The sequence below is a fragment of the Eubalaena glacialis genome, chromosome 1, assembly GCF_028564815.1.
Source record: "Eubalaena glacialis isolate mEubGla1 chromosome 1, mEubGla1.1.hap2.+ XY, whole genome shotgun sequence".
In the NCBI taxonomy this organism is placed as follows: Eukaryota; Metazoa; Chordata; class Mammalia; order Artiodactyla; family Balaenidae; genus Eubalaena; species Eubalaena glacialis.
In genome coordinates, this window is record NC_083716.1 from 203,023,737 (window position 1) to 203,034,762 (window position 11,026).

The 11,026-nt window shown below is 38.2% G+C and overlaps 1 protein-coding gene across 3 annotated transcripts in view; it reads left to right on the forward strand.

The window, feature by feature from the left end:
* The window catches only part of PLCL1 (phospholipase C like 1 (inactive)), a 367,136-nt gene that overhangs the window by 148,910 nt on the left and 207,200 nt on the right, over positions 1–11,026 (forward strand). Inside the window, exon 2 of one of the 3 annotated variants that reach the window (XM_061186085.1) lies at positions 9,746–9,822. The exons of 1 other annotated variant lie outside the window; for it this stretch is intronic. In XM_061186085.1, the coding sequence (XP_061042068.1) occupies positions 9,820–9,822 (3 nt within the window). In that variant the 5' untranslated portion in view covers positions 9,746–9,819. Of the gene's footprint in view, positions 1–4,090; positions 4,152–9,745; positions 9,823–11,026 lie in introns of those variants that run through there. One more of the 3 variants, XM_061186091.1, reaches the window with a different exon arrangement.

The window sequence follows — 11,026 nt, forward strand, 5'->3', positions numbered from 1 at the left end:
ACTCTCACCACTATTATTCAACATAGTTTTGGAAGTTTTAGCCACAGCAATCAGAGAAGAAAAAGAAATAAAAGGAATCCAAATTGGAAAAGAAGAAGTAAAACTGTCACTGCAGATGACAGGATACTATACATAGAGAATCCTAAAGATGCTACCAGAAAACTACTAGAGCTAATCAATGAATTTGGTAAAGTTGCAGGATACAAAATTAATGCACAGAAAGCTCTTGCATGCCTATACATTAATGATGAAAAATCTGAAAGTGAAATTAAGAAAACACTCCCATTTACCATTGCAACAAAAAGAATAAAATACCAGAATAAACCTACCTAAGGAGACAAAAGACCTGTAGGCAGAAAACTATAAGACACTGATGAAAGAAATTAAAGATGATACAAATAGATGGAGAGATATACCATGTTCTTGGACTGGAAGAATCAACATTGTGAAAATGACTATACTACCCAAAGCAATCTACAGATTCAATGCAATCCCTAGCAAACTACCACTGGCATTTTTCACAGAACTAGAACAAAAAATTTCACAATTTGTATGGAAACACAAAAGACCCCAAATAGCCAAAGCAATCTTGAGAAAGAAAAACAGAGCTGGAGGAATCAGGCTCCCTGGCTATACTACAGACTATACTACAAAGCTACAGTCATCAAGACAGTATGGTACTGACACAAAAACAGAAATATAGATCAATGGAACAGGATAGAAAGCCCAGAGATAAACCCATGCACATATGTTCACCTTATCTTTGATAAGGGAGGCAAGAATATACAATGGAGAAAAGACTGCCTCTTCAATAAGTGGTGCTGGGAAAACTGACAGCTACATGTAAAAGAATGAAATTAAAACACTCCCTAACACCATACACAAAATAAACTCAAAATGGATTAAAGACCTAAATGTAAGGCCAGACACTACTATAAAACTCTTAGAGGAAAACATAGGCAGAACACTCTATGACATAAATCACAGCAAGATCCTTTTTGACCCTCCTCCTAGAGAAATGGAAATAAAAACAAAAATAAACAAATGGGACCTAATGAAACTTCAAAGCTTTTGCACAGCAAAGGAAACCATAAACAAGATGAAAAGACAACCCTCAGAATGGGAGAAAATATTTGCAAATGAAGCAACTGACAAAGGATTAATCTCCAAGATTTACAAGCAGCTCATGCAGCTCAATATCAAAAAAAAAACAACCCAATCCAAAAATGGGCAGAAGACCTAAATAGACATTTCTCCAAAGAAGATATACAGATTGCCAACAAACACATGAAAGAATGCTCAACATCATTAATCACTAGAGAAAGGCAAATCAAAACTACAATGAGATATCATCTCACACCGGTCAGAATTGCCATCATCAAAAAATCTACAAACAATAAATGCTGGAGAGAGTGTGTAGAAAAGGGAGCCCTCTTGCACCGTTGGTGGGAATGTAAATTGATACAGCCACTATGGAGAACAGTATGGAGGTTCCTTAAAAAACTAAAAATAGAACTACCATACGACCCAGCAATCCCACTACTGGGCATATACCCTGAGAAAACCATAATTCAAAAAGAGTCATGTACCACAATGTTCATTGCAGCTCTATTTACAATAGCCAGGACATGGAAGCCACCTAAGTGTCCATCGACAGATGAATGGATAAAGAAGATGTGGCACATATATACAATGGAATATTACTCAGCCATAAAAAGAAACGAAATTGAGTTATTTGTAGTATGGTGGGTGGACCTAGAGTCTGTCAAAGAGAGTGAAGTAAGTCAGAAAGAGAAAAACAAATACCGTATGCTAACACATATATATGGAATCTAAAAAAAAATTAAAAAATGGACATGAAGCACCAGGGGCAAGACAGGAATAAAGACGCCGACCTACTAGAGGATGGACTTGAGGACATGGGGAGGGGGAAGGGTAAGCTGGGATGAAGTGAGAGAGTGGCATGGACATATACACACTACCAAATGTAAAATAGATAGCTAGTGGAAAGCAGCCACATAGCACAGGGAGATCAGCTCGGTGCTTTGTTGCCACCTAGAGGGGTGGGGTAGGGATGGTGGGAGGGAGGGAGATGCAAGAGGGAGGAGATATGGAGATATATGTATATGTATAACTGATTCACTTTGTTATAAAGCAGAAACTAACACACCATTGTAAAGCAATTATACTCCAATACAGATGTTAAAAAAACAAAAATAAGAGTAGAAGGGTGGGGGTAGTCAGATAAATATATACATATGATACATATGTCCACACATGTGTACACACGTGTACATACACATGCATAATAGTGCTTCTTAAACTTTAATGTATACCAGAATCAGTTGTAGGACTTATTTAAACAGATTGTTGAACCCCTCCCTCAGAGTCTCTGATTCAGTAGAGGCCTGATGTGGGGCCCAGGATTTTACATTTTTAACAAGTTGTTGGGTGCTTTTGCTGCTGCTGCTCTAGAGACCACACTTTGAGACCCACTGGCATAGGGTACTGAGTGGTCCTAGAAAACTTTTCCAAAGAGGTGGTATTTGGGTAGAGAACTGAATGATGTTTGAGAAGGAACCAATTTTGTGAAGACGATCAGTGGTGGAAGCAGAGGGTAAGAATGAAGAAGAGCTTTCCAGATAAAGCAGAGAAACTGTGGATTGAAGGAAGCAAAGAGACTAGTGAGGCTGCAGAGTAATGACTGGAGGGGAGAGTGGCAGCAGCTGAACTAAGAGAGGAAGATAGACAGTGGGCAGGCCATGGAGAACAGTGGTCCTCTATTCTGAAAGCATACTTAAAAAACAAACAAGGCCGGAGCTCACCCCCAGAGACTCTGATTTAATTAATCTGGGTGGCACTTAGTTATTTTTAAAAGTTCCTTAGGTAATTCTGATAAGCAGGCAAGGTTGAGAATAATGGAGACAGGCCCTTTGTAGCCGTGTAAAGTTGAGATTTTATTTCAAATGTGATGAAAAGCCATTGAACAGTAGAGGATGTAATTGGATTTAATTTCCAGCTGCTAGAATGAATTTTGTAAGAGGTTAAGAGTGAATGAGGAGACCAGTTAGAAAATTTTACAGTTGTCCAGGTTAAAAGTGATGTTGGCTTCAGTTTGGTGGTAGTAGTAAGGATGATGAGAAATGGGATGCTGGGTAGTAGATGGGATTTGGGGTAGAACAGAAAGGACTTGCCGATGGATCCTTGGATATCGGAAGTGAGAGAGAGAGAGAAGACACAAATATGACTCCAAGGTCACCTTTCAACTGAGTGAGAGGTGACACCATTAACTGAGAACATTGGGGTAGAAACAGGTTTAGAGAGAAACTAAAAATTTTTAATTTTGGTATATTAACTCTAAGATGCCTCTTAGGAACAGTTAAGAACCAGATTGTTTTTAGGGAAAGGGAGTGGAACTGAGGGTGAACTGATGCCTTGCTCTTTTGACAGGCCCATTGTGATCGCTAGCTAGGATAGTATTAATTTTAATGTGGATTTCACATTTATTTTGGAAAATGTAACCTCTCCTGTAATGTGTAACTTTTTAAATGGGTGGATAGAATCATGCCAGGAGCTTTCAAGAGGCTTAAACCCATGAACTTAAGCTGGTGGGCCCATGGTAGGCACTCAATATATATTTGTTGAATTAATCAATGAATGAATGAGTGAACTTACTTTTATATATGAAGCCCATTTGTCATTTTGATGAGCAATGTGTCTTCAGATCACATGGTATAGGGGGCACCAAATATCCAGTGGTTAAAGTTTATGTCTCGATTAGATTGTCATAAAGTATTTAACTGGTCAAATGAATCCATGGAATCCGAAAGGGCAGAGGGTTTTTGGTGTAGGCAGTGTTGTGTTCCTTGTGTTACTACGATCTCCAAAGACCTGTCTCGTTTCTAGTTCTGTATCTCTGTATTTTTGCTCATTTTCATGAGCTAGTGTCATCTGTGATTTCAGCAGAATCAGACCAGATTTAGAACATGACTTTACAGAAAGTTCTCCTGCTTCTCTGTATTCCAGGGCCTGCCAGGCACAGTAGGGAAAGGGTTCAGGGGCAAGAGGTCCTATAAGCCAGCTTGGTGCAGTGTGGAATGTGAGATCAGAGCTGACTTACCTGAGATTTCAAAGATGATCAACATCTGCCTGTAAGTATCTCTTCTAATGAACCAAAAGTCAGAATTTGCTTCTGGAAGGGGAAATCAGTTCCACAACTGGAGAGACCAGAGAAGCTGCTGAGATCTCTTCTCAGACTGTATTCAGATGCCCAGACTTGTGCATGAACAGGTGGAGCCTCTCCCTAGTCATGCTGCCTTATCCCTAGATTATGGAGTGGAGAGCCACTCAAGCTCATTTCTCCTTATTAGCTGCATTCAGGGACCAATGATTCCACTTCAGTCTTGTGTAATGAGAGTTAGAAGTTAAATACATGATCTTAACAGTAGTCACCCAAGTTCTTCTGAAGGGAGAAAAACTCTATCTGTGAATGCCTTGATAATCCATGTAGAGGCACAAAACAAAACTGGAGAACACGTTGGAGGCTAGGCCCAAGGTAGGAGAGGAGAATGGTTAAGTTAACACCTGACCTAAGGAGGGGAGTTTGTTGTGCTCTTTGAAGCAGGTAAATAGAGAAAGGAGGGAGGAAAAAGAAGCTTGCAGATGCTGCAAAGTTGGATGAAGAGACCTGTGGAAATAATCCGGTGTTAGGGTGGCCAAAAGATAATTTAAGAGGAGAGATGTTCAGTGTTCAACTTGAAATTGTTTACTTTGCTGTCATGTAAACTCCTTTTACACCTCCCTTTGAATAACTGATAAAGTCTCATATTCATGGAAGCTTTATGTGAGTGGAGAAATGGATGGGGAACTCAAGAAAGCTTGAGCTTCACATTGGGTCTAATGGTGGAGAACAGAGAGGGGGCTGTGCAAGTAGGTGCAGAGCTGACTTTGAGAATACAAGTTCTGCCCTCATCCTTACCTTATACACATCTAAGGAGTCCTCAGAAATTTTGGGCAGAGCTTTGGTGGGAGACCCAAACTCCAAGTGACACTTGAGTTGTAAGATTTGGGGTAGCAAAAATGATTTCTCTCAAAAAAATTAAGGGTTCTAGCTCTTTTAACATGATCTGGCCTCACTGGCTCTTCTTCAACTTTACTAGCTCTTTCATTAAACCTGCACTCCTGGCTCACAATCTTTGTACTGTTTCTCTAACTGGTGCAGGGTCCTTTGTCTAATCTCTCTTTGGTTTGCATCTGGTTCTCCTTTCCTTGTTCCTGTGGCATTGGGGGAGACCAGTTCTTCCATTTCACACCTGGGGGCCTATTGTACCCAGTCTAGCACCTGAACCCCGGAGACATCTGGTCACCCAAGAAGAGATGTCAGACATGACTAATATTCTGGGAGATTGTTTTCCTGAGCATGAGTATGGGTGAGGCATTTGTTTTTCAAAGGTCATGTATTATATGGTCACATGGATTTGAACAGGTAAGGATTTATGGCATATCAAGTAATATTAAAAAATCATTTAACCTGAGAGGAAGAAGGCAATATAAGATTCATTCTCAGCCATTTTGTGAACCCCAGAACCAGCACTTTGAAAATACTCTGTATACTGCAAATGTCAAAGTCAGCATACATGTTTTTGGAGGAAATAATTACAAATGGTAATATAAGGTAATTAAAAATATTTTAATGTTTCTGTTAAGTCTGTTTTGCTACTTCAGAATTTGCTATATCTAAGTAGGCAGGATTGTAAGATAGGAATGTATTTATATGTAGATACTGACCTTTTGACTTCATTCTCACAGTTGCTTAATATTCTCTTATAATGAAATTGTTTCCAGTAATAAAACTGCATTGCAAAAACTTCTTAGGTTATCTGAGGCCAAAATTAGTTACCTAGAATAACAAAGAAAATAATTCTTGCCTGAGGGCTTCCCTAAACAAGAGAAGCATGGCTGTAAAATCACTGTGAATGTATTCCCTCCTGTAGAAGTTGCTACTTAGGAGGTTTATTGTGTTCCAGCTAAGAGTCTGGAGGTGGGAATGGTGGAAATAGTGAGCTGGGAAGGTCAGGGATACATTAGGTTACCTGACTTGAATGATTACAAAATTTACAGCCCATGGTTAAGTTTGGTGAAGGTTTATTTACAAAATGAAAGAGCATGTATGTTTTCATACCATGCTGATTGTTGAAATAAAAATTGCATGTATTGCAATAGTGGTCTGCCATTGTTGTTTATACAACCCTCCCCTCAGCCCTTCTTCTGGGAACAACACCCCCTTTCCTTTGGGAATGGCTCAAGCTTCCTGTGGGTACCACCTTGTTCTTTATGTGACCCTGCCCCTTCTCTACTCCCATCTTTTCTCTTACTAGGGCCCCAATGGACTGGCCAGGAGTGGGCATCTGACTCAAGCTGGTCCTTCCCCTGAAGTTTGCAAGTGAATTGAGAAGGAGTCAGTTCCTTTTTTCGGGGAAATTTATAAGATGTGAAACCCAGGAGCTTATAATAGCAGATTTACTGTCCAGAGAAGAAAGCCAGTCTATAGTGAGAGGGTCAGACCGTAGAGAGATACATACTTCCTGCAGCTCAAGTGGTCAATCCTTTAATATCGTAGGATACTTTAGTATGCTCCCTATATATTTTCATGTTGCTTAAACTAATCTAAGCTGGATTTCTGTCACTTAGCAAAAAGCATCCTGATGAACACATAGGCACTGTGCATGGGAAAGATTATTAAAGGCTGAAAGGCTGTGGCATCAAAGTAATCCTGAGGTTTATAACACTCTGAACTGGTTGGTTGTTGGACATGACTGAGGAACATTGACTTGTGTCATAGAAATCTTATTAATTGAGTGACTAATTGTCTTCTGATAAATATCTAATATTCCACAAGGCTAGTCCAGAAACCTAAAGATTAATCAGTCTCTTTTGGTTAGTTAGGACAATTGTTCAAACTCATTCTGTCTTTGTGATGAGCATTCATGATTAATACACTAGAACTGATAGGACCCTGTTACTCTGTCCCCTAGCAGAGCAAATAGGTCCTTTCTGAAACCTTAGTCAGGATAGCTTTGAGGCCATTTATTGGCATTATAGCCAAGTAGTGAAAGTTTATGTTCTGTCTTAAACCTCTGCCCTGAGTCAGTACTCTTCTGCTGATCAGCTAAAGAATTTGATACTCTACTCTGTTGAAGCGAAATTCATTGATAATGGCTTATTTTGTTGCCTTCTCCAGTTAGTGCTTACCTTTTAACTCACTGGAGTGAGTTAGTTGTAGATTTAAGATACTATAGTAATAAGAAGGGGGAAATGACTTTTTGTGGAAACAGCACCCAGTTATCAGCAGTAGAAGCCATTAAATTTATTGATGCTGTAATTCTTCCCAGGGGTGAGTCTCCCATACAGCATAACCATTCTTGGTAAACAGTATTTTATATCATACATATATTCTGATGTGGAACCTACATCATTGTTCTTGTATGGATAAATCATACCTCCATATAGTATAATAATAGGTATCATTTGTAGAGAGCTGCCATATTCTAGATACTGCTGGTGCTTTCACATTTTATCTCATTGATTTGATCTTCAGGAAAACGTTATGAAGTAGATATTATCCTCATTTTGCAGGAGAGGAAAACTAAGCACACAGAAGTTAAGCAGATTGGCTAAGGTCCTTTGGCTGATAAGAGAACATAACTCAGAAAACACTCACCAGTGCTGCTTCCTTCAAATTGGACTCCTTGCCTGTATGAGTTACTTCCTTACTTGCCTTTAGGTGGGGAGTAAGGAGTGGTTGCCATGGTAATCTCAAGGTAGAAAAAACCTCTGGCATCTGGCCATGATCATCATTTAACCCAGCTGTGGAAGAGTCTTGATATTAACCAAGAATCACTAAATGGTACACACAGACTGAGTGCAGATTGAGTGTCTGCTGTTTTGATCAGAGGCTAATTCCTTGGGGGTATTGGGAATTATTAGGTGATAACCTTATGGTGATTGAGTTACTGATTGAGAACCTGTGGGTCTTTTAATAACTTATTATTTTTTTTTGATTTTTATTACAAGTTATTTATTGTTGCTATACTATTACATTTGGTACATCTATGTGTTTTTTTATTTCCAAAATGCATCACTAAGCTATAATTTATTATTCCTTGCAGCTTCTTTATTGAAAAGATTTTTCTATGGCAAGGTACAAAAAGGCATTCTACAAAAAACATTTTAAGTTATATTATTTACCAAAAGACTATCTTTATATATTACTGGTCTGTTGAAATTTTTCTTTTCAATCAACTTCCATTCATTTTTACATAATGCATGTCAATAACAGCTACCATGAAAAAAATAACTATAAGCAAAAATTGTTTTCCTGTTTATCTTCATTTTTTGGTACTCCTCATTTTTCTTCCTGCTTCTATTTGTGAAAGTGTGCATCCCTCCTTCATGATGTCCTCAAGTCCATAAGTACCCCTTATGACAATTTTTTCATGACCCCACATTATAAATTATTCATTATTTTGAATAATGCCTTAATTTCAAATGTACCTTTGTACTCTTCTACTTTTTCTTCTGTATTGTTTTTTCCTATATTTCTTTTAATAACTTATTATAATTTTGATTCCTAGAGGTATGTTAGGGATATTCCTTTCTGAAAGTTCTAAATGGATCATAATACTACACTTGCTTGTATATTAATATGTCAACAATCAACATCTCATCATTAACTTCATTTTAGAGGTATCTGCATTAATGTATTGATACTCTCCTAATAACTGAATTAGATCTATAAGGATCAAAATCATTTCTCAGTGCTTTTATTATCTTTTCAAAGTGTTTTTAACAACACATTGTGTATTCCAGAGTTGTTTTTTAAATGTTGTTCTACTTTTACTAACTTCCTAAGTATACACCAATGCCATAGTGGAATAAATCTTCATGAATCTTGCCTGATCCACAACCTGGAAACAGTACACATCTCCATGGTGGGAAAAAGCTGGAGCAATCTTGCCCTGTGTGTATATGGCTGGACTTTTATTTTTCTGCCTTGACTGTGATCCAGTATGTAATACTGGGGCTGACACCCCGTCATTTGGGTACATGGATATTTAGAACTGAAGGCTTGTGAGAGACAATGTGGAGGGCAGTGAAAATAATCTTAAACTGGCAGTGTGAAGACTTACACTTTGCCATACCAGCTGTGGGACCTTGATCCTCATTTTTCTTGGCCTTGGAAGGAGGTAAATGAGAGAAATGATCTGCAGGTCTCATTTAAACCTTAATGCTGGAATTCTGTAATGCTAGATAATTGGAGCTCTGTTTTCTGCTGTCTGATCACAAACCCTTTTGGAAATAGAAGAAAACACCACAAATTATGTTGTTCACTGGGTTGGGATAGAAATTGAAGGCAGGAAGGCCTGCAGAGAGCCTCAGCTTAGTTTCTTCTCAGATGACTTGCCTCCTGTTTCCTTCAAAAGGATGGGGAGAGATTTTAATCTCTATCAATTCAGCATCTGTGGTTTCTTTCATGAGCAAGCATCATAGTGGATGTCAAGATCTATGTGGTAATTTACAATTATTCCACTGCATCATGTAATATGTATTTGAGAATAATTGTTTAGAGGCGCTTGCTTGCTAAAGTATGATTATATTCAGAAAGGAGGAGCTTTGTAAGTGACACAAACTTCAGACTTCTATGAATTTCACGTTTAAGCTCATTAACGGGCAGGTGCTATTTTAGGCATTCCGTGATGTGTGCTGTTCCTCGGTCATTCCTCTACATGGCAGTTGTGGGAAAACCTCTGACAGGAGATAATGGTAAGTTATCTTAATTTAGAGGCTAAAAAATATTAAAAGAAAATTTCTCTTTGAGAAGAAACATTAGAGGAATGTTTTAAGAATTTGAGGATGGTATGTTGGGAATTACACTGGAATTGGGAAGTTTCTAATTCCATTGAGCATAAACATATTCATTTTCTTGGCAGTGAATATGCTAATTAATATCAGAGCATTCCACATTTTAGGATCAGGTACCACTTCCGTTAATCTTTTCCTTCCCATATCTATACTCATTACCTTAATTTAGGCATTTACTGGTACTCTGCTGGATTATTGTAGGAGTCTCCTAGTTTTCCTCCTGACTCTCACTCTTTTCTAAATACCACTTTGGACATTCACAGAAAAATAGACAAGATGAAAAGGCAGAGGGCTTTTTACCAGATGAAGGAACAAGATAAAACCCCAGAGAAACAAATAAATGAAGTGGAGATAAGCAACCTTCCAGAAAAAGAATTCAGAATAATGATAGTGAAGATGATCCAGGACCTCAGAAAAAGAATGGAGGCAAAGATCAAGAAGATGCAAGAAATGTTTAAAAAAGACCTAGAAGAATTAAAGAACAAACAAACAGAGGTGAACAATACAATAACTGAAATGAAAAATATACTAGAAGGAATCAATAGCAGAATAACTGAGGCAGAAGAACGGATAAGTGACCTGGAAGACAGAATGGTGGAATTCACTGCTGCAGAACAGAATAAAGAAAAAAAAAATGAAAAGAAATGAAGACAGCTACGAGACTTCTGGGACAACATTAAACGCAACAATGTTCGCATTATAGGGTCCGAGAAGGAGAAGAGAGAGAGAAATGACCCAAGAAAATATTTGAAGAGATTATAGTCAAAAACTTCCCTAACATGGGAAAGGAAATAGCCACCCAAGTTCAGGAACCTCAGAGAGTCCCATACAGAGTAAACCCAAGGAGAAACACACTGAGACACATAGTAATCAAATGGCAAAAATTAAAGACAAAGAAAAATTATTGAAAGCAGCAAGGGAAAAACAACAAATAACACACAGGGAACGCCCATAAAGTTAACAGCTGATTTCTCAATGGAAACTCTATAAGCCAGAAGGGAGTGGCATGATATATTTAAAGTGTTGAAAGGGAAGAACCTACAACCAAGATTACTCTACCCATCAAGGATCTCATTCAGATTTGATGGAGAAATCAAAAGCTTTA